Raw genomic sequence first — 24,356 nt, 5'->3', positions numbered from 1 at the left:
AATGATAAAGATATAAATAAATATAGGTCACTGTAATGCCTTTAACAATAAACAAAGCTCAAAGTCCGCTATATAAGGCCCCAGCATGACAAATGTAAAACAATTCAAACAAAAAAACTAACGGCTTTATTTACGTACAAAATAATGAAGGAAAAGCAAATATGTTACCCAGCAATAAACGACTACCACTTAATTACGGACGCTTGACTGAGAACAGTCAAATACAGATTGCGACGTTAAAAAAAGAGAGGCAAAAGATATCAAACTCATAAGTAGAAAATAAAATGACAATGTCATTGCTTAAAAAGGAAAAGGACAAACAGACAAACATTAGTACACGAAACACTAAAAATAAAAATAAACACAACACGATACCCACCAAAACAGGGCAACTGAAGTGCTCCTGTTGTGTTGCTCATGTCAGCACATGCTAGTACAAAACCGGTTATAAGTCTAATTCGGTAGGTCCCATTCGGGGAAGGGGTCAGGGTTGCAGTTATAAACATATCCGTTATCATCAACGAAACGGATTTTCCATAACGGTTAATCAACTCTTGATGGTGTCCGTAATGTCAACCTTATCATTTGGAACTCTTGCGTTTAATAGCTTCCTTGTTAGCAGCAACCTTTATAATATATAAAAAAGAGCCTAAACGGAAACCAAAATAATTCGCTAATTAAAAATTCATAGAGAACATGTACCATTGAAATGATGGCAGCTTAAAAGCATAATCTACTGATGAAATGGTAACGCCAGGACTGAAATCGGAACATACTTAATAGAAATAGATATGGTACGGATGTTTTTCAATCCCTATTACTGAAGGTATAGTATTAAATCGTACGAATGATATTAATTCCAAAAAGGAAAATCACAAAAATACTGAACTCCTAGGAAAATTCAACACGGAAAGTCTCTAATCAAATGAGAAAATAACAAGCACAAAATCGTGATCGGAGTGTGTCGGAGTTTTATGACCATAGTAATAAAAGTTATCAAAAGTACCAGGATTATAATTTAGTACGCCAGACGCGCGTTTCGTCTACATAAGACTCATCAATGACGCTCATATCAAAATATTTATAAAGCCAAACAAGTACAAAGTTGAAGAGCATTGAGGATTCAAAATTTTCTTTCAATTTTCTTTTTCATCCCCGTAATTTATTTATATTTTAGGTCTTCAGAAGTATATAAGACTATCGTTTAGTGCCACAAAAAGATTGAACTTTTCAGGCGAACCAACTAATTAAGTCTACCAATTATGTTGTTTAACACAAGTCCATTAAGGCATACCTAATCTAACATCTATTTTCAATCACATACATAGAAAGAAAAAAACAAACAAACAAAATGCTGCATGCTTTATTTGCTAAAAGCTATATACAATAGAAACCCACATAAATCATGTTATCCTGAGGATACTTGTCTACATCTTACTGGTTAACGACTTTTAAATCATATAAATATCCATAGAAAATACAACCATGATACTACAAAATATTGAAAGCAGATCATATAAACAATTATTTATAAAAAGTTTGACAAGACATATACTAAAACCAAAAATTCGATTCTAAATTAGCAAATTGAAAAATGGACCTATAGAAAAATAAAATAAAATCAACATAAAACAAGAAAAATTAGCAAACGAATATATATACACAGCTTGTATAAGCAAAACAAAAATAATACTCAAAAGAGGATTTATAATGTAAAAAAATACAAAACACCTCTGAATTAATGCCCTATTTATATCGCTCAAAATGAATGTCATAAATACTATCAATACAATCAACTCATTTGCAGTTCATAAACATTGTTTACTTTATATAGAACCATATGTAATATTTGGCACGGCACGCAGTAATATACTTGAAAATAAGGGTATAAACTGCTAGATAAAACGAAAGCAAAATAATAATAAAGAAAAGCCGTTACAAAACAAACATACAATTAACAGGGTTTCAAGCATAGCTAAACAGTAAAAATCGGAGAGTCCATGGGTCGTTTAAAATGTAGGTTTCCTTTTATTGAAAATGTTTCATTTAATTTCTAGAACAGCTGTAAGGTTCCTTAACATCAGTTACAAATCGGTCCTGCTTAGGAACAGAGATCGATGCAATCTCGGACAGAGGACGATGATGGCTATGACTGAGAAAAATCTGGGCGCTTCTATTTTGTTGATCTAAACACTTCATTGCTACACGCTTTCCTCTGGGTTTGATCTCCTTACAACCTGGTTTACATTCCTTTACAGGTTCAACTGAGAAACAAATCTGACTTTGACCATTTTGTTGCCTTGTTTTTACTAGTTGCTTTTGCACAGGTTTACATGCTTCTGAAATTAAATGTAAACTATATTAGAACGAAGTAAAACCAAAATGTAAAACTAACACTAACATTTATTTCTTTTCGGTATCCATACAAGCTGATCGGAGTGAGAACATTTTGCTAATTGAGCAGGTAACGCTTTTTTAAAAATTCTCTGAAGTAGTTATTTAAAATTATGGCATTCGTCATACTGTATTTGGTTCAATACAAAAAGTTATTTTAAAATTCAAACCTAGTTACCATTTCTTATGACATTAATACTGTACGTTACACCCCCTGTGACTTTTGCGGGAAATGAAGATGTCAAATCGACGAAGAAAACGTTTCAATTCTATTGCATGAATTGATAAACAAAATTCATCTCAGAATTAAAAAACTTTTTTTACAATTTCATCTAATATATATAACGGAATGCTCTATATATTCTAATCACCCTACCAGGAGACTGTGGCTGTTCTTTACTGCATTGGTCTTTGATTGGTTTAACATTGCACTTATCATCAGGTAATATATTATCTGCTAACAAACAGCTAGGCGACCTCTGTTGTAGTCTTTGGGGATTTTCGCGGTCATTTTGTGGGATGCCATCGTAATTACCACAGATTCCACAGAGTTTGGAGTATTGGAATGGAGATGCCTGTAAAACACACAGTATTGTGGTTAACTTGTGTATTTCAGTCGCTTTATCAAACATCATTGTGGTCACAGGCTGCTTTCCCTTTGTTACCATCAAGTTTAATATGTTTATCTAAATATATTTAGTTAAGTTGTTTTACATAGGTATGCATAACTCTGCTGAGTGATTTTCTTTCAATACACAGATATGATATGATTTTATCAAATATATTATGCGTTGAATTGGCTGTCGTTTTAAACTTTAAATTGTGGGAATTCTTGTTATAATCTAAAATTTCATAGATATAAAAGTTATAATGTAGTCCTTTAGTTTTTCTTCAGAATATCTTACCTGGACTTTGATTTGATCTCGTAACACCATGACTCGGATTCCTTCTTGAGGTAACGAAATCTTCACAGCTTCTCCTTCTTTGGAAACTTTAATAACTTCTTGTTTACTACTGAGAGAACACATTTCTTATGAACAGTTGGTTTAAGCCTATCATGGACATGATATTTATTTTTTTCCAATTTATTTGATCTCTAATGTAGAAAGGTGTACTAGATTAATTTTCAGCTTTGGTTATTTCAAAAGAAAACATCGGCTACACATAAACATAGATTATATATGCATAGTATTTTTAACCTTTCGATGTACCCAATATCAGTTAAATTCCAACCATTAATGTTTCATTAGATTTGTAGATTATCAGTTAATATAAGAATAAATGTATCAAAAGTTTATATTGGCCATTGTCAGTTTTTTCACCCAGGATTGTTCTATTACTAACCCATTTTTCATTATTTTCTAAACTATGAAAACTTTCCTTGCTCATAACTCTTCTCGTTTTAATATAAGAAGAATTTCCGCTGCCCAAAAGATTTACTAAAGTTCCTTTCTATAATGATTAAACTTATCAAAGTTTGGATACTCACGATTTTCCACTTTGTCCTTGGACTATTACTGATTTATCCTGTGACAATGGCTGCTGTTGACCATTAACCTTGACACTAATGATGGCGTCTTGTTTTACTACTTCCACTCTTGATTCCCCGGTAATCACAGTTACAACCTAAATAAGTTAGGTATGCATAAGTACTAAAGGATATTTAAAAAGAGTTATCACACTATAGCTGTTAACAATTTGGGATACTCACGCTTGGAATAACGTTGAGACCAAAACCTAACGTGTGTGTATGCAGAAACTGCTCCAACAAAGTTATGAGAAGGAAAGATTAAAAAATGACTATCTGTAAATGTTATGGACACCATCATGAATTAGTTGATCCCTACGATGTGTCTTGGTCTAAACTAACAGCGGACATTTTTTCCTCTTATGGTTGAACTGTTTCCCTCGGTTTTAATTTGTTACCCGGATTAGTTTTCTCTCAATCCATTTATGACTTTCGAACAGCGGAATACTACTGATGCCTTTTCTTATACAACATCTTAATCATATTGTGGTTACCATCGTCTGGTCTTTTAAGTACAGAACATGACCTATTCCCTATAATGTGAATGTTTTTGTGAGTAGTATCACGGTATTTGTTGATCCAAAATTTATGTATTTTGTTAAAATGTTGTATTTGCAATTCTGATCGGATTTTGTTAAAGAAATGGGATAAAAGATACCAGATGGAGAGTCAAACTCATAAATAGAAAAAATAAACTGACAACGCCATGAAAAAAGGACAAACAAACAAATAATAGTACATAAGACATAACATAGAAAACTAAAGACGACATCTCTTATCGTTTTTAATTTTAATTCTGTGGTTTTTTTTTCTTCATTTTCTATTCGTACGTAAAAGTAAAGATAATTAATCACCCAGTCATTTATATTAATTTAGTTTAGATCAATTATATGTACACGATTTTTTTGTTTTACAGTTTGATTTAGAAGAAATATCGACATAGCTGGATAATATAATTAATTGTATAATAACTAACACAATTCTATACTAATATTATTGTAACTATTATAAAATGCGTCAAAAACATAATTAAAAACCTTATTTTGAATTATATCAAATGTTTGGAAATTTACTTAGGACTTCACTTTTGTGGCTTTGATATAGCCGTTTAACTGACAGTTCGTGGTTCTGTTGTGCTGTATTTGTGTGCTGTCCTCTGTTATTTAAAGTGTTTGTTGTTGTTCTTTGGTTAACATGTCGAAATGTACTACTGTATTGTTTATTTGTGTATTTTTCTGTCCTGTTTTCTTGCATTTTTGTGTAAAGTATTCCTGTCATGTAATATTGTCATTTTTGTGGTGTATTTAACATTGCCAAAAAAAATATGAGAGGTTTGGTTAGCTACAAAAACAGAACACACCATTGTTTTCTTAAAATGTTTGTACCAAGTCAGGAAAATGGTAGCTGTTATCTTATAGTTCGTTTTTGTATGTGTTGCATTGGTTTTTTTTGTTGCACTTGTGTTTGTGTTGTTTCTTTGTTTTCATCTTATAGTTGATGTGTTTCCCTTAGTTTTAGTTTGTAACCCGAAATTATTTTCTGTCAATCGATTTATGACTTTTGAACAGTCGTATACTAGGGTTGCCTTTGTTAATGTGTATTGGGGTATAATTCCAAGCTGATGGGTGCTGATTGGTTTTACAATTTGTTTGAAGTTCTGTCATCTATTCACTGATTACATTATACGGATTATCTTTGTTTTAAACATAAGTTACATACAGGCAACATGAGTTTTTACATTGTTGACATAATAAAAATCTTTGAAGATAATAAGTCAATATAACAAAATAAAATCAGGATAACGCATGAATTCTAAAATAATCGAGGACGGATGCGTTGACGTGGTAAGTGTTTCATTTCTTGCATTCATCACCAGTCATAAAGGATTTATATTAATTTTAAAAAATAATTTCGGAACACATAAATGTATAAAACAGTTTGAAACTGTTTACAGCTGTTTTCATGCTACTTAATTTTCAATTGGTATTATTAGAAGTTCCAAATATTGTTATATATTTTTCGCGTTATTTTCTTTTTAATGTGACCATTACAATAATTGTCGGTCATACTTCGATCGTTGATTTTCATTAGCTCCAGCGTACTTCTTATTAAAGTTTCAATGAAATCGTGTACTATTTAGTAAATGAATTCGAAATCATGCAAACATCTTTTTGAATTATTGACAAGACGTCACAACAGAACGCGTTTTTTTAATATTTTTTGACTAATTTAAATATACTAAGTTTCACTAACGTACGTTAATTTGAACTCTACTGTATCTGATGAATTGTCATACGTACTGACACTGGCGGATAATACGTATATATGTGTCTATCATCGGTTTTATTCATAAGTCTTTGCTTTATACTACTTTAATAATTACCCGTTTATGTGGATTTTCACTTCTAGCTTTTACAACAAATTTAGCAGCTGGGGAGCAGTCCATGGCCAGAATTACGTCACATGACCTTGTATCAGGTAATTCTATAACATGCTCATCCATTGTTCTAACAGATCTCTGGCGGACTTCACATTCACCTTTAATTGTAAAACAATATATTTTTGTAGAATATAATTCTTCCAACTCAAGGGACAGTTTGATCGCATTTTTGAGTTTGGATATCCCGTTGTTACCTTCCGGTGCTTTTTTTTTGCAGCAGCAGCAGCAGCAGTAAAGTTTGTTTAAAGGGGCAATACACGAAACAATGATTTTGACAGTATAAGTTGAATAACATAAGTATCTCTTTTCGTTTATTTCTGTTCTTTAAATGAATTGATAAAAGGGGAAATGGAATAATATCTCACGTAAAGCAGTAAGCTTGGTATAATTTTGTCAAATTAGCTTTTCATTCACGTTGAACTTAAACAAGGCAGAAAATATGATATTTATAATGAATATCTTCATTTGAATACATGTATAATTTTTCCATTAGAAGTGTTGCTATAGGCAATTATTTATGAACTACCAGTTACGATTTTCGTTTCAGAATATTCATTTTAGTTGTTATCTTACCTGGCAGTTTCTGAGATGCAGAAAATAATGGCGATTGTTGAGGTACACTCTCGGGCAGTTTGATGCTATCAGCTCTGTAAAACATTTCCATATAGGCCATCCAAGGGAGATAAATACCATGGAATCTGTCCATTTCGTACGGTGTGGACAGAGATATGTCCATCTGGCAAAAAGATGTAAGTGATTAACTAAGCATGTGAGATATATTACTTTGGATGTTATTTCTTATATGACAATTCGTTTTTATATCAAATGTAGTCATTTGTTTTATAATAAGACTGGCGATTCAATTCCCTTACGAACTATATAGACTTTTGTTGGAAAACGTACTATCATTGTGTCGTTGTGGAGTTGCAGTTTCATCAACTTTTTCAAACATCTTTCTTTTTGTATCTACACTTGGAGAATCCATTGTTTTAGTGATATTGTTCAATTATCATCTATGCTTAGAATATGGCAAATGTTGTCATCTTGATTGGAGAGCCTGTAATTCAGTGGTTGTCGTTTGTTTATGTGTAACATATTTGTTTTTCGTTCATTTTTTTTTACATAAATAAGGCCGTTAGTTTTCTCGTTTGAATTATTTTACATTGTCTTATCGGGGCCTTTTATAGCTGACAATGCGGTATGGGCTTTGCTCATTGTTGAAGACCGTACGGTGACCTATAGTTGATAATGTCTGTGTCATTTTGGTCTTTTGTGGATAGTTGTCTTATTGGCAATCATACCACATCTTCTTTTTTATATAACAAGTGTCCTTGCTTTATGTGCATTTCAAAAAGATTAATAATTCGTAGGTAATAGAAATCAAGCAATCCAAATTGTGTGTTTTAACTATTTATATGGACTAACCTGTTTATTATTTCTGTGCAAATCAAACATTAACTCAATTTTATCAGCCGTTTCCTTTGGCATATAAAATTCACCATATTTATACAAAGCAAATTTCATATATTCTTGGAAGCGCCAATACATCATACGATAAAATGGCTCGAAGTCATTCTGGAAATAAACAAAAATTAATAAGCTCTGTTGAATTGAAATGATTTATGTTTAATTACGATAAAACAATGTTTTTTTCAATTAAAAGGAACAGGTACGATAGGGATTTTATTTTCAAGGTGACATTTTTTCCGAAAGTTTTCACAATCGTTTAATGGATCAATAGTTTTCCCCTCAGGCCTCTTTAATTTTTAAGTCTCATCATTGAAATGCTATATGTTTTGATAATCCAGTTGTAAAAAGTCAAATCACAAAAACACTGAACTCAGAGGAAAATAAAATCGGTAAGTTCCTTATTATGGCAAAATTAATTGACAAAACACATCAAAAACAAATCGACAACAAATCATTTTCTTAATTACAACCAACTTACCATGACATATTTTACATTAAAATGATAATGTCGAAACATGTTTAATTCCCGTTTAAGTTCTCTGTATGCCTGCTCTGATTTAGATGTCGGATTGTCTTTTTCTTCAAGATATCTACGTACTAAATCGTCTTTCTGTGGAGATGCCTGCCTTGCTTCCCACTGCAATTGGGCAATCGACTTTTCAGCTCTTCCCTATTGAAAAAGAGGTTTGAAAACTTTACTGTAAATATATTACATTCCTGACAGGTGTATAAGAATGTTAGTGTAATCCTTTATGTATCATATTCTGAGTAGCATTGATGTCTGTGCTGTTTTTGTTTTTTTTCCTTTAAGTTTTGGAATATGAATTAATCTTATAAGGGCCAAAGCCATAAAATAATTAAAAAAAATCAAGGACGCTTTGGATTTTTTGTTGTATTTAGTGCATTTTGGTCCTCACTGCTCTTCAACTTCGTACTTAATTTGGCCTTTTTAACTTTTTTGGATTCGTGAGTCACTGATGAGTCTTTTTTAGACGAAACACGCGTCTGGCGTATATACAAAATTTAGTCCTGGTACCTTTGATGAGTTTATTTATATAGATATAAAAAGATACGGTATGAGTGCCGATGAGAAAATACCCCATCTTAGTCACTATTTGTATACTAATATAGATTGTTACAAAGAAATTACAAATTAACTTTAATGCAAGGGGAATATAGACTCAATGCTGATACCATAAGCATGTGCTCCTGTTTGATTCAATCTGGAGAATGCCATGTTGTGATAAATTTTATATAAATATTTGGTGCAATTTCAGCCTTAATTTGTTTTCCTATTTATATATATATATACCGCTCTTAAATAAAAACTATTAATGGTCTATAAAGGAAAAGGAATGTCCATTTCAAACAGATAACCAAAGTTAAAAAAAAGTGTCTTTTTAATTTCAGTGGAAATATAAGTCCTTAGACTGAAAATATAAAAGATTAAAGACCAAAGAGATGGAACTTGTGTCGGATTAAATGGTAAAAGAAAATGCAAGTTATAATTTTTTTCTGTCTTACTTGTCAAACTCATTCCCTTATCAAGAAAAATAAAAATACACTTCATGTTTTATAAACATTCTTATTCTAGTTCACTATACCATAAATACGTGCTGATGATGTTTATATGTTCATAATGTAATCGTCAACATACCTCTACTTGTATATGCTTATGAAGAAGACCTTTGTATCCAAATGTGATGTCCATGTTCCAAAACATCTGGTTGTCTGCTGACTGTTCCGACATCTTCTGCAATTCTCTGTACTGTTCATTACTATCATATTCTTGTTCGGAGCTTTGTACACTTTCTCTTAAAGCATATTGCTGACGCGTCTGCTGTTTGAGTTCATCTTTCAGTACCTTCAATTCGCTTAATTGTCTACTTTGTAAGCTTTTATCGTCTGAGGAATCGACATCTCGACTTATCATTTGCTGGAGCGTACTTTGGATTTCCTTGATTTGCCGGAGTAGATTTTCTGGTATCCTTATCTGCGGATGAGCAGACACAACAGCAACGGCTTCTTTTGTTAATCTGATAGATTCTTTAACTAATTGTGACTTTCTTTGTTTTGAAATTTGAGATACTTGTAGTTTTATCTGTTCCAACTTTTGCTGTATTTCTTTAATCAAGTGATCTACCTCAGAGGGAACATCAACTCGTTGTTGTTCTTCAGAACGATGACTTGACCATTGTGGACTATCAGATTGTGAGATTGGCTGCATTTCCTGAGACGCCGACGATGATTGTTGTTTCCTTGATGCTATATATACTTGAACTTGTCTGTCAATTGAAACCTTGATTTCACGAAGTTCTCGTTGTTGCCTTTGTAAGATGCCCTTAAGGTCTCGTATTTCAGGAGATGAAATAAGTTGTGTGGCCCTTTCTATAGCTTGTAAGATTTTATCTTGTTTTTGGACAATTTCGCTTAGTTGCTCCAAATTTTGCGATCTCCATGATTGTTTAGGTTGTTGAGAAATTTTTTCAACGATTTGTTTTGCTTTCTGAATAATTTCTTTGGAAACATCAGCTATGTGTTGACCTCCCTGTCTTGGGCCCTGCTGTTTTACTAATTCTTCAACGGATTGTTGTTCTAGCTGAATTTCAGCTATCAATTTAGAAACTGTGAATTTTGCTCGTGGAACACTTCTTTGTACTGACTTCTCAATTCTCTCTATCAATCTATTTGATACATCCATATTGATTAGTTTATCGCCTTGAATTCTGTCTCGCAGACTCTTTTCCTGTTTGTTCTGTATTAAATTCTGAACCTTTTCAAGTAGTTGTATTTGCGACTCGCTTATTTTTTTCACTTGGTACACAGCAGAACTATAATGACTGATTTGTTCTGCTTTCTGTGCTACCTCATTTGATATTTCTTCAAGTTTGTTTACAATGTTTCTCGCTTGTTCTTTATTCAATCTTGCCAATTTCGGGAGAGATAAGCCCATTTGAATTTGTCTTAAACGTAACTTGCTTAGTTCTGTAACAACTTGCACATCATCAAGTGAATTGGATTTTTGCATTTGATTGATATTTTTTTCAAGTTCGCTCATTTCAACAACTATAGAAATAGCGCGAACCTGATCTTGAAGTTTATCTACAAGTTCTTTCCATTGACGCTTACCTCCAACTGATTCTACACTATCATTCTCGCTACTATCGATAGATTTGTCACTGGATTGGTCTACAGGATTTTCAGTGGCTTGCTTAATAGCTTCTACTATTTGCTGGCGTTGAATCAAAACACTGAGTAACACAAGAGACTGCTCTTTGTTTTCTTTTGCATTGTGCTGGGTAACAATCTGGTGTAATAATTCATCTGTCATCTGTACAACCCGTTGAAGTGCGTGTTTTGGTACCTTCTTTGATGAACCCGATACATCTCCAATTATTTTGGCCTGTTCCTGTTTTACTGCTTGTAGTTCTTTCATGACTAATGACTTCTTTGAACTGCTTTTCTCTTTTTGCGACTGTTTTTGGAGTAATTTTTGAACCTCCTGCAGAGAGCTTTGTACCTTAAGAGCAAGTGCTTGTTTTTGTTGTCTGTCTAAATGACTTTGTAAATTTTTCTTGATCACCCATAGACGCTTCTGGTTTTCCTGTTGCCTTAGGACAACGCTTTTCAAAATTACGCCTTTCTGTAAACTGTCTGATATTTCTTCCAACTGCTTTGATGCTTCATCGTTAATAGACGACAGTTTTTCTATTAAGTTGTTCAATTTTCGTAATTTACTGGACGACTCCAAAACATTATGTCTCTGTTTCACAAGGCTTTGAAGCTGTTGTGAAACTTGTTTTTGATTTTCTGCCAGTTTGACCAGCTGTTGTATTTTTGGGTCAGCAGACCTTTTATTTTCCTGGACTAGTTCTTCGATCAGATCTCTCTGACGATGCTTTGGGTTAGACATCAAGTCAAATAGGTTATCTTTTCCCAGAACTGACTCTAATTTCAACAATTGATCAGACACTTCCTCTCTATTGTGACTTTCCAAAAATCTCTTGATTAGTCTTTGGTTTTCTCTCTGATATGATGAGCTTAACAGAGACGAAGGTTCTATTTCCATTTCTGGATATGTACCTGTTCCCTTTATTTCGACCTGTAATACGAAAACAAATACAAGGTTACCCAAATATTATTCAATTATATAAATTGAATTTGTTCCATACAATTGTATATTCTATACCTTGTTATATAACTGAATTCATTCCTGTAATCTCTTTTTTAAACATGAAATCATGGTTGTGAGATTTGCATTGCTGATTATTCTTTTTTTTTTTATGTTTGTGATAATTTCATTGCTGATCATTTTCCGTTTACAGTTTACTTCATATTTCCAAAAGATTGGAAGAAACCAGGACAAGGGGTCCGAGTTCACTTGAAACTCTCGAGTTAACTTTACTTACTCGGGTTTCAACAAAACGATTTTACTTGAACCACTCGAGTTAACCCCTCGTACCCTGGTTCCAACCATCACCGAGCTAGGGTAAAACTCGAGAAACTCTTGAATGACGTCAAACCAATGAGAATATTTTATTTTTTATGCTTGGTCAGGGCCTTACCCCAGAGTTGCTTAGAGTTGTTCAGAATATCAACTCCAGTGCCTTCACGTGATAATCTATTAACTCTGAAGTCGATTAAGGAGTTTCAAGTGAACCCGGTCGGGGAGAAATAAAATAGACCGGAAGGCTTACATTGACTAAAATACCCGAAGAATATTATAAGTATATCTAACTTGCTAGGATGAGAAATTTTGTCCTGCATTTTTTTAGCTGAAATCTCTGTCCTGCCTTTTTATTTTTCATTTGTCCGGTCCTGCCTTTTTTTTTAAAGTTATCCTGACATTTTTTTACCTAAATTGTCGTCCTGACTTTTTTTTTTGAAAGTGTCTCATTCTGCCTTTTTTTTTCACTCAAAACTCCTGTCCTGCCTATATTTTTCAAATTTCATCCTACTCCCCCCCCCCCCCCTCTCCCCCACCATAAAAATCAAATGGTAGCTCCCTTAGAGTGAAATGAGGTACTTACACTGTATGGATGCTGTTCTATCACTGGAAAAGCATTACGTGAATAATGGAAATTAAAACTATACTGTCTGTTTGTTGGATTACGTTGATAATATCCGCGAAACTGTGTCCATCGTTCTGGTTTACTTCCAACGCCAACAAATCGAACCCCAAATCCATACCATGCTGGGGAACTGCTGGAAGATCGACGTTGCTGTGACTGTTGTTGAGAATTACTACTACTTTGTTGTGATTGGTGCTGTGTTCTCTGACGAGGTTTAGATGACATTGACTCTTCACTCTCTGTATTTGCACCAAACCAACTCTTGAGATTTGACCAAATACCATTTTGTGAATTACTTTGATCTTGTTCTTTACTAGTCTGATCTAATTGACGTTCTTCAGAACTTTTGTCCAATCTGCTGTCCTCCGATGGATCTGATAGTTTAGTTAAATATTTGAATTGAAATTCTCTGAATTCTGGAGGGTTAACTCCTGGCTTAAGAGACATGAAAATCTGATTTCTTCCACAAAATGGATAAAAAGGCAGACGTGGTAGGAAATTTCTAGTAACTGTTTGTCCTTTCATTGTGTATGTATAGCCTAATTCGTATTTTCCATATTGGTAATCAAACTGAAAGATAAATTGCATGATTTCAATTGAATAATAATTTCGAAGTATAATTTTGCATGAGAGTGCATGCAAGTGCAAAGACCTATCACTTAGCAACAGTTTTCTATCGTGAACGATATCATTTGATATTTCACAAAAAGAAGAAAAGGAATTACAAAAAAAAAATGAACAGTTCAACACACCACAAAGACATATGTCCATTCATTTAAAATGAACTTTTTTATTCCTCAGCGTTTTCATGCTGTGTCAATTAACCAATATAAATGTGATATATAAAGGCAACAGTAGTATACCGCTGTTCGAAACTCATAAATCGATAGTAAAAACAAATCCGGGTTACAAACTACAACTGAGGGAAATGCACTAAATATAAGAGGAGAACAACGACACAACAATAAAACTTAACACACACAGAAACGATCTAAGCATTGGACAAAATCCAATATGATTGATGATGAGAGAGCTAAATCCAATATGACTGATGACGAGAGAGCACTCCGTCCTAGTTACAATGTATCAAAAGTAAACAATCATGGTTCAATAAACGCTTTTCAATACCGCGTCTTAGCTCAAACCGAACAGCCAGATATAAAAGGCCTTAAAATTACTAGTTAAAAACCAGTCAAACAGAGAAAAAAAACCGGTATAATCAATATCAAAACGAGAAACGAGAAACACTTATGAACCCCACCAACAAACGACAACCACTGAACAACAGGATCCTGATCATATTTGACATTTGGTGTTTATGGATAGTTGACTCACTGGCAATCATACCACATCTTCTTATTTATATTATGTTTAACCACAAATTATGCTTTATACTTGCAACATTATTTTTTTTCTTTGTTACAACCTGAGATATAAAGCCATTTTAACCATGGACATCATACATGTACCTTTTTGGAATAACAAATTTGTTATGTTTACACGCAAACATCTACGTCTGCAAATCAAATAATCTATATGCTAATACATTTGAATAGCAACCATCTATATCAAACCCTTTTTATAAACTTCATTAACACTTATATCATTTCCTTTCATGTTGAAGTTAAATTCGAAATTTGAAGCACATACATGTACAATACTAACAAGGACTTTTCGAATACTAGTATTACATGTTCATGTAAAACATTTTACCATTTGCGTAAATACTCACTGGAATCACTTCTGCGTCGTACATCTTGTCCACATATTTAAGGTCTGCATATGGAACTTTAGTTGCGCCAATGTAATGACTCTCAACAAAGAACGTAGGGCTAATCTCACTGTGGAAGAAATTCTCTTTCTGAAATACATGTATTAAATATGTATCATTTCATTTCAAGGATAACTTTTAATATCTATATATCTTTTTTCTTTTTTTTTTATAATTACAGGTATCACGCTTATTAGAGTTCAGATTGTCGCTTAAATATAATTATCAAACCTAAGCATTGATTTCTTTACATTTACAATGCATAAACTTTATACTACAGTACTGTAAATTCAGGAAATACTGCGTGCATTTATTATTGCGATTTCGTAATAAACGCGATTTTATTTTTTGAGATCTTTAGTCCTGTTAAATCCTCAAAAAAGTGAAAATGCGAGTTTGATTTATTGCGACTATAAATTTGTCGTAGTTTTCGCAATAATAAAAACATCGCATTAATTTCTGAATTTATAATATATAATGTATTCATTAAATGAGATAAAATGCTTACCAAATTCTTCATATCCAACCTTGCGAAAAATTCTCTTGTGCTTGGATTTACTGATAGGGAATAGGTTGTTGGTGATGCCGACTGAAACTGTGATGTTACTGTAGCACCGCTCTTGAAATAGTAAAAATCTGCTTCTACCACTCCTCTCATTTGGAATGCCATGCTAAAGGAGAATAATATACTTGTATCATTTGAAAGTTGAAGTCTAATCAATGTTTTTTTAGTATTAATATTGTTATTGGTACTGTCATAACTAGTATCGTTATTATTGATATGCTGTTTGATTAGGATTATGATTCTATATGATACGTATATAAACTCATTATAGATACCAGGACTAAATTTTGTTTACCCGCCAGACGACGCGCGTTTCGTCTACAAAAGACTCATCAGTGACGCTCGAATCCGAAAAAGTTAATATTATTGTTATTATCGCATTATTGTTAACGAGAAGGCCACTGTCACAAAGTTGTAAATGTATTCAAGAAATATCATAATCAAGAAAAAAAAACAAATACAAGAAGAATATTAGAACTGTTTTTCGATTGTTTTTCAATCTACTCTTGCTTAAGGATGTACACCTCTGAGGAGCCAAAAATTTCTAGTATTAAACTTTTTTTCTTAACCTGATTTTTTGAATGTGAATAAACTATTTGTAGGTGTTAATTTTATAAAGTTTTATTATTTTTGATGCTTTTTTGTGTCAAATTTACCATGTTGCCAATTATGTAATTTTTTTATTTTTCTCCGTTTTAAGTTTAAATTGCATATTTTTTCAAATTCTTTGTTATAAATGATTCTAAAAATTATTTCTAAGAAATTTGAAAAGAAAAAGGGATGTGGGATGTACATGTTTCTGGTAAAATAACTTTTTGTTTCCCTCACTTATTTTTTCAAAATTTTTGCTTAAAAGACTGACTTGATTGGTAACTAAAATTTGATTTTTTTTTACTCAAAAACTACTCATTGAAAACAACCATTTTTGTCAGAGTTAAGTTTGATTATGATATTTCTAAAATTCATTGATATTTTCCACTTGTATCACATAATTTGGAAATGAAATAATTCCAGAACGAGATTTTAACGATACTGAAACGTCGTTATGCAGTCAAATTAAGAATTGATGTATATAAAAGGATATTGAAAGAGGATATGTCTTCTAGAACGTCAAATTTGTTGGATACAAGAATAAAACACCTACAGCTTTGTGCAAGTATACGACATCCATGTGCTCAGGATACATTGTAGATTATTGATGCCCTTCGGATCGAATGATAGAACATCTTTTGCGTTGGTTTGTTTAGCTAGTGCGTAATAAAGGCAACAGTAGTATACTGATGTTCAAAACTCATAAATCTTTAGATAAAAAACAAATCCGGGTCACAAACCAAAACCGAGGGAAACACATTTAATATAAGAGGAGAATGACGACACAACATTAAAATGTAACACACAGAGAAACCAACAATCCTTTTATAAACATAGTCTACAAAATCATCTATCAGTAACCCGATGTAATATAAAGGGACCTTAGTTTATAACTCAGTTGTTTGTTGCTTATTATGCCAGCTTCGATTAAATCATGCCCAACAGCACTGTATTTGTTTCAGGCCGATCACGAGTAAAAACCAATTTTTGACTGAAAAGGTTAGACTATGAAAATTCTATAAAACAATTTTAACAATACATAATAATGAAGTCATGTACAGTCCTTGGTGTATTTTCATAATTACTCGATATCCACTGTGTTGTATTGAGTTCTATTCATACAATAACATAATGAACTGTGAGAACAGTAATAAATTGACTGAATTTTATTGAACACCGATATACTACTATTGGCTTTATAAATTACTTTAACTCTCAACAAGACTTAATGTTCATTGGGTCCTGACCTTGCAGATGATGTTAAGATCAAAATAAGTGTCTAAGACTAAAGTTCATCAACATGTGTATGACAAATATCAATCGAAATAACGATCTCCATTGATATTTTGATATTAAACATATTGAATGTAGGAATAAAATACACATGTGTAATTTTATTCATTGGTAAAACTGATAGAATCTACCCATATTTTCGAATTCAGATGTCATGGGATGGTAAAGCCTTTAAAAAGCAATATTTTTATTAATGTTTTTGAATTGAGGTGAACAGAACATATATGGACATTTATGGAAATAAAGTAAACACATGAAGCGTTGACTCCGACTATTGCAGCGTACAGAGGTGGGTAATAATATAACAACACAAAATTTACGCACAACTGAAGCATTTTATCCATTGCATAAATAATTTTAAAAAATGTCCATAACTAGCTAATTCAGACACTTTATCTATGTAAGGGAAAAGGTGTGCCCTAAATTGTGTCATTGGTTAAAATATAATTTGTAGTTTTTTAAATATTTTCATATAAGCAATGGATTATTCAGGCTAGTTGGTGAAACGTTTACAGAAAAATGTATTTTTTCATAAAAATAGATGAATTTTAAGATATCAATAAGTCCTCCTTTTAATTAAAATAGCAATCTATACACATCCAGGTCATCTTTCCTGGAGTACTCCATCAAATTGGACAAAAACAATATTTACATACGACATTTTTAAAGTTAAAAGTTAAAAATGTCAACTTACCTTGAATCAATATCGAATTTGGCTTCTGCTTGTACAGCACCTCCTTTAAGTGTTGGTCCGAAAGACCATTTACCAGTTACTTTTGATGTTGCAGAACTTTTAACTTTGAAATGAATGGGGAATCCAATCTCGGTGAACCAACTGTATTGGCCATCGATGTGCTGGGCTGATTTATAAAAATCAACGTCAAAACCATTCTTGGAATCACTCTTGTCTGAGGACAATCCTAAAAGAATAAAATATAATCTGAAAAATCATAGAAGTTGTAACAAAATGTAGAACAAAAAGGAGGAAACAAACAGTTAAGATTGTAAGTGGTAACACATACATATGCCAGTTGAAGGACGCCTCTGGGTGCGGGAATTTCTCGCTACATTGAAGACCTGTTGGTGACCTTCTGTTGTTGTTTTTTCTATGGTCAGGTTGTTGTCTCTTTGACACATTCCCCATTTCCATTCTCAATTTTATATGTGGGATGTCCTCGCTGCGTTGAAGACCCGTTGGTGGCCATCGTCTGTCATCTGGTCTTTGGTCAGGTTGTTGTGTCTTTCGCATATTCCCCATTCCATTCTCAATAATAATAATTCAAGTTTATAAAATTAACTTTTGAAATATCGAAGACAATCGTCATCATTTAAAATGAAGTTGTGTAGCAGAGTGGACAATATTTACCTTTTTGAATGACACTAAGTAGCATTGATTCGTCCAAATCAAAGTACCTAATTTCATTGTTGAAGAGTTTGAAATAGATGTGCCCCTGCAGGTTTGGTGATCGTCTCTGTTCTACTTTCAACTAGAATAGAAAATTCAATGTCAACCAATAAACATAGTTAAATTAGGAGAATTCTGATTTTTAGAGAACCCATAACTAAAACTGATCAATCTTGAAGAAGTTATAATACAAGCAATGAGATATGCGTTCATACTTGGTTTGCCATAACATGTTTTTGTCGTTGATAATGTCAGTTAGAAAGTTTCCTCATTTATTTACTTAGGATTTTTCGAAGATCGCAATAACAAAAAGATTACTAAAATAAACGTGGTCCAGTCGTGGTAAGACCACTCACATTTTAAAAACAGCGAAACTTATTTGTATTGCAAATTATCAAAAGTAATCATTGTGGTTATATAAATATGTACGAAACCATCAAAATGCAAAATTCGTTTTGTTTTGATAATTTTAGATACGATGTTTTCATTATGACAAATAGGGATAGGGTGTAAATGTTTATGTCAAACAATCTCTTCAAGCATTTGTCAAAGGGAAATAACTTTTGTTGCTGTTCTTTCTTTCAGAATCGTAGTGAGCCTATGAACTGGGAAAATGAGATCAAAATTCACTATAAGGTTTACTGACAAAAACCTCATCACTAGTGTAATAATGTATCTAATGTTTCCGCAGAAAATACGTACTTTTTTATGTATATCTCTAACTCTTTCTGGGACTTGGTCAGCTTGTTGCCTGCTTTCCTCAGATTGCCTTTCAGATGAAGAAACAGACTGTTTTCGTGACTTGAGTAAGTCCAAAACTGATTGACTCCTAGCTAGCTTACTGTGGGGACCAAGTAATTTACTGACCATGTTCTGGAGACCTTCAGTATTAAATCCAACCTAGAAATACAGAACACAATATTTAAACATAAACAGTTTCGATATTTCTCGTCAAACGTCATTTATATATATAATTACAAGAAATTACAATTTATATTCTTTATTTTGTAATTTAATGTGTGTACTGTATATCAATCAAAAACATTCTTCATAATGAAACATACAACGCTGTTATAGGTTTCTTTATTCTACATTGGCTAGAGATATAGGGAGATATTTGAGGTCTCACATAACATGTTTAACCCAGCCGCATTTTTGCGCCTGTCCCAAGTCATGAGCCTCTGATCTGTGTTTGTCTTGCATTTCTTAATTTCAGTTCACTTGTATGCTTTGTGATTAAGTGTGGCGTCCATTTTCACCAAACTAGTACAAAATTGTATTTAGGGGCAAGAAGAGGACCACCTCCGAGTGCGGGATTGTGTCGTTGCGTTGAAGACCATCAGTGGATTTCGGCTATTAATTGTAAGCTCTTTGGTCAAGTTGTTGTCTCTTTGACGTATTCCCCACTTCCATTTCCATTCTCAATTTTATATTATAAAACAAATAGAATAACTTACCTCCATAACGTTTGTAGAATAACCCAGGATGTGCATGTTCCCATGAATTGCACCACTGCGAGGGATAAATTCTTGGGGAGAGGATACGTAACCAAACTCCAAAGCACCGCCTAATTTAGCTTCATCTAAAACAATTACAATTAGGAATTAGATAAAATAAATATATTTTAAGTGAACTTAAGCATTTTGTATTATAGTTATCATCAGCAAAATAAGTTTTTTTTTATTATTTGACAAGTGGTTAAGAATGCAAATGTATATGAACTAAAGACAATTAAAGTATATATTCAAGATTATGACCAAAAAAACTTATCAGCGTCAACCACTTTATCATCTCTCTATATATGTTATATATTCTATAATAGATACAAATTGTTAACACACAAGAGAATATATTAACAGTACAATATGGTGTTTGTTTTCGCTTACCATTATATGATGATAGGTGGAAAAATTGAGAGTAGTGCCAACTGGGGCTAAATTTCTTGGCAAATCGCAAAGCAAATGTAGCATTCTTTGCCCTGAAAATAAAATCAATTCAATGTTTCAATTATGTACGTTCAGCATATATTGTCATTGTCCCATTCCTGTAAGCATTATTTTGTCATTAAAACTGTATTTTATTTTCTATATTTGAGCGGAATGAACGAGACACATGTAAACCATTCTAAATGAGTCTTCTCTGTAACACATATATATATACTAGTATATAAAAGTACCAAAAATAACAACATAAAACTACCATTCTATTGGATGGTATACGAACTAAATATTTAAAAAGAAAGGGAAAAGAAAACAAAGATTCAGAAATTATATCATTCTGTTATGATGACGTAGATTTTGACAATTAAGTCGATTATGTTGATGATCATGGTCATGTCCGTGCCAGTGCCAATAACAATAAATGAAGGTATCAGAAATTTACTTAAACTTTTAGTCAAAACTTTTACATTTTAGAAAATTCGGAGATTTCCTCGCCTCAAATGTTTTGTTTAGTATAGCCCGAAACCGGATAAGGAGTCAGAGCTTTAGATATGAGTGGGGTGCATTCATTTATTTCAAATCAGATCCTAAGTTTAAAAGCAGTGAATTTATAACAATTCAATAAATGGGCTTTCATGGGCTGAAGGACACCTACGGGTGCGGGATTTCTCGCTACATTGAAGACCAATTGGTTGCATTTGGCTGTTGTTTGCTTTATGGTCGGGTGGTTGTCGCTTTGACATATTCACCATTTCCTTTCTCAATTTTATTTCAATAAACATACCAAGACATAAGACAAGGATGTGTTGAGTTAGACAATTGTTCCAAGTGTGTGTACACGAATGTACCAACATGAGGATTGGGTTCTCTGTACAATGATTGAGCAATCAGTTCAAGTGTTGGTCTTGTTGGACTGGTGCCAGCTATTAACAAATACGACGCAATTCTCACTTCTTCAACCTCTTGGGAGTCGAAGTAATACGGCAAGAGCAAAATCCTAACCTAAAAAGGAATATCAGTAAATCTAATGCAGCAAATTTACACCCAAGAAAACTATGCAATGAAGAGTGTTTCTCTCATTTCATTCATAATCAATTGTGAAAGTAATTAACCGTGATTCTGATTAAGTCAGGATATTGTCAAATTACATAAAATTGAAAAAGTTCCATTTTAAGTAAAGTCGATAAATCCATTTTTTAGTGTTTTACTGATCTTTCAAATAATAAAGTCTTCTGAATTGTAACAAACTTACAGCCTCCGGTATGTAAGCAGTTATTTTCCTTAAACTGTAAATAGCTTGTGCACGTATAATTTGTGATTTTGATTTGTCTTCTATAATAGGTTTGATGTCAGAAATGAAATCAGGATATCCGGCATTTCCAATGGTTTTCAAAGCCAGAATAAGGTCCTCAGGTTTCTGTGATTTCATCAATGATCTCACTTCCTGCAAATAAATATAAATACGTAAGATGTAGGCTAACATGACATTTTCTCAGATTGTTTCCCTATTTTCCTATTGATAATTCCCTTTTAAATGCAAAAGAGCAATTTTAGATTGTATCGCATTGATGGTTCAGTTCAACAAACTAAAAGATTAAAAAATCATTTTTTTTACTGAAATTCCAAAGTCACATAAATGAAACTGACCTTTTCATGATTGCCTTTTAAAAACAGGCCATAGCATGTGTCCGTATCTACCAGTTAATAAAATGTGACTTACTTTGAAATGCGAATACAATTTTGAAATTTTTCTGTAAGACAGCAATATGTTATGATAATATAAAATGCATATAATGAGGCCCTGACACAGGGGGAAAATACCTAGTAGCATACAATAAGTCAAGCATTATATCTCAAATGTCTTTACTTAGATATATTACAATAACTGTTGTACCAATGCTTAAACCATTTTAACAAAGTTATAAAGATGAATGTCTACATATATAATACATTAGCTGGTAAACTGTTAAAGAGTCTCGTATTACAAGATACCTGTTTATTACTTTATTTCGTCTTCTTTTTCTTCGAATTCAAGTTTTATACAAATCCCCATGTGCATAACGTCGAGTTAAATAGGAATGGGAGAGTCGATGCAATTTGGGTACTCCTCATTACAGAATCATGGATCGTTTGGAGGTCAATTCAGACCCATTTTTCTATGATTCGATATGGATTCAAAATTATATTGGTGTTACTATATAGTAAATAAGGATATATCTACAAAAAAAAACTCAGAATGGAAACTTTGTTTTGGAGCATAACAAACATAGTTTTAAAATATGGCATAATAGGTGCAATATGGGTACCATCACGTTACCCAAACTGTTGATCGGTATAATCAATATTCCAATTCTATCTATCGGTAAAGGCTGACATACGGACATTTACTACGATGTTTATTGGTATAATTACCTTTAAGATTTCCATTTTTAGTTTAGAAAATACTGCAGAAGTTTGTTCCAGTTGATCTTGGACATGTGTGAGCTTAGATTGAAGCTGAGATTGTACGTATTTCCTGTTCTCAGCATCATGAAGTGCCTTTATCTGTTTTTCCTTCTGTAACAACTTTTTGTTCAGCTTGTCCTTTTCAACTCTAATCCTATCGGCAAAAGCGCCCAAACACATGTATGTGGATTGACGTAAGGGTTCTGTGTTGTAGATATATTTGTCACGCACCATTTCCTATGAATAGAAATTGTTTTCAATTTATAAATAACGATTGAAACAAGTTCCTGCACCACGGCAGCATAACGACAAAATGTCGTTGTCTAGGGAGTAGAGCTCATAATTAGAAGAAACAAAGATACAAGAAAGATACAAGTGTTTGCATTTATACGGTTTTTTTTCTATTTTTTTTTTTTTTTTGTGATGTAGGAAAATTCTTACAAATAGTCATTGTCATTCTCAACTTGCACAAGTCCCTATGCATCCAAATGATAAACGTAACTGTTCCTTCTGAAACAACAAAATTCAATCTTGAATTTTGGTTTTTATAATAAGTCAATAAATAGTACCAGGACTATACGCGAGTTTCGTCTACATAAGACTCATCAGTGACGCTCGTATCAAAATATTTATAAATCAAACAAGTACAAAGTTGAAGAGCATTGAGGATTCAAAATTCCAAAAAGTTGTGCCAAATACATAAATAACATGAAAAGTTTGTTTATATTAACACTTACCAGCAGATATTTGGCAATATTGATATCGGGATAAGCTGTGACAGTAAAGGCATTAATGGCGACGGACATTCTCTCTGGACTGGTTTTAGCCTTTCTGATGTAGTCAGACAAAATCTCAAAAGCTGCTGGCGTTCCAGTCATTGGAAAAACATCTAATAAAATTTCTCTGTAAAAGAATGAGCATACATTTTTGGTTATTGTCTGGAATGATTCTAATAATTTGAATACTAAAATATCAAAAGGAGATCATTTATACAAGCTATTAAAGTTCTGTAAATTATACCAGAAAATGGAGAGAAAAAATAATGAGAACATGTTTTTCTCTTTTCTCTGAAATGAATTTGATATTAGTAGTTTAAATATCAAGATAACAAACGGAGATTATTTACAAAAAGCTTTTACATTTCTGTAAAACTTGATCATGGTTCCATAATACCTTTGCAATACAGCGTCCCTTTCTATTTACCTCTTATAGTATTTGTCGCCATTAGCTGACTTATCAGTACTTTCTGCATATTCTTCCCAAACAGACCGTAAAATATCGGCGTCAGCTCTTCTTATTTCATCAGCTAAAGTAAAAGTTACTGACGTCGCCTCTGCTTCGACTTCATCTTTTGAGTAACCAACAATCATGTTCAGATACTTTGAAATCTGAAAATAAAATCATGTTATAGAGATTGCAATTACCACAAATTTGGAAATTAT

The 24,356-nt window shown here is 32.7% G+C and overlaps 1 protein-coding gene across 2 annotated transcripts in view; it reads right to left on the bottom strand.

Moving 5' to 3' along the window:
* Nucleotides 1-1,347: 1,347 nt before the first annotated feature.
* The window catches only part of LOC134696132 (vitellogenin-5-like), a 28,323-nt gene continuing 5,314 nt past the window's right edge, over nucleotides 1,348-24,356 (bottom strand). Inside the window, exons 9-30 of one of the 2 annotated variants that reach the window (XM_063557762.1) lie at nucleotides 24,118-24,302; nucleotides 23,652-23,817; nucleotides 22,882-23,151; nucleotides 21,722-21,913; nucleotides 21,254-21,471; nucleotides 20,416-20,507; nucleotides 19,987-20,111; nucleotides 19,232-19,429; nucleotides 18,491-18,611; nucleotides 17,819-18,044; nucleotides 15,184-15,346; nucleotides 14,637-14,765; nucleotides 12,863-13,474; nucleotides 9,490-11,934; nucleotides 8,311-8,502; nucleotides 7,788-7,937; nucleotides 6,936-7,098; nucleotides 6,306-6,460; nucleotides 3,884-4,020; nucleotides 3,300-3,408; nucleotides 2,771-2,969; nucleotides 1,348-2,339 (exon numbers count right to left, since the gene is read on the bottom strand). In XM_063557762.1, coding sequence (XP_063413832.1) covers nucleotides 2,047-2,339; nucleotides 2,771-2,969; nucleotides 3,300-3,408; nucleotides 3,884-4,020; nucleotides 6,306-6,460; nucleotides 6,936-7,098; nucleotides 7,788-7,937; nucleotides 8,311-8,502; nucleotides 9,490-11,934; nucleotides 12,863-13,474; nucleotides 14,637-14,765; nucleotides 15,184-15,346; nucleotides 17,819-18,044; nucleotides 18,491-18,611; nucleotides 19,232-19,429; nucleotides 19,987-20,111; nucleotides 20,416-20,507; nucleotides 21,254-21,471; nucleotides 21,722-21,913; nucleotides 22,882-23,151; nucleotides 23,652-23,817; nucleotides 24,118-24,302 — 6,540 coding nt within the window. In that variant the 3' untranslated portion in view covers nucleotides 1,348-2,046. The remainder of the gene's footprint in view (nucleotides 2,340-2,770; nucleotides 2,970-3,299; nucleotides 3,409-3,883; nucleotides 4,021-6,305; nucleotides 6,461-6,935; nucleotides 7,099-7,787; nucleotides 7,938-8,310; nucleotides 8,503-9,489; nucleotides 11,935-12,862; nucleotides 13,475-14,636; nucleotides 14,766-15,183; nucleotides 15,347-17,818; nucleotides 18,045-18,490; nucleotides 18,612-19,231; nucleotides 19,430-19,986; nucleotides 20,112-20,415; nucleotides 20,508-21,253; nucleotides 21,472-21,721; nucleotides 21,914-22,881; nucleotides 23,152-23,651; nucleotides 23,818-24,117; nucleotides 24,303-24,356) is intronic. The other variant, XM_063557771.1, reaches the window with a different exon arrangement.

The sequence above is a fragment of the Mytilus trossulus genome, chromosome 1 (assembly GCF_036588685.1).
Source record: "Mytilus trossulus isolate FHL-02 chromosome 1, PNRI_Mtr1.1.1.hap1, whole genome shotgun sequence".
Taxonomy (NCBI): Eukaryota; Metazoa; Mollusca; class Bivalvia; order Mytilida; family Mytilidae; genus Mytilus; species Mytilus trossulus.
The sequence above is the reverse complement of the archived record's forward strand: the minus strand, read 5'-3'. Positions and strand labels throughout refer to the sequence as shown.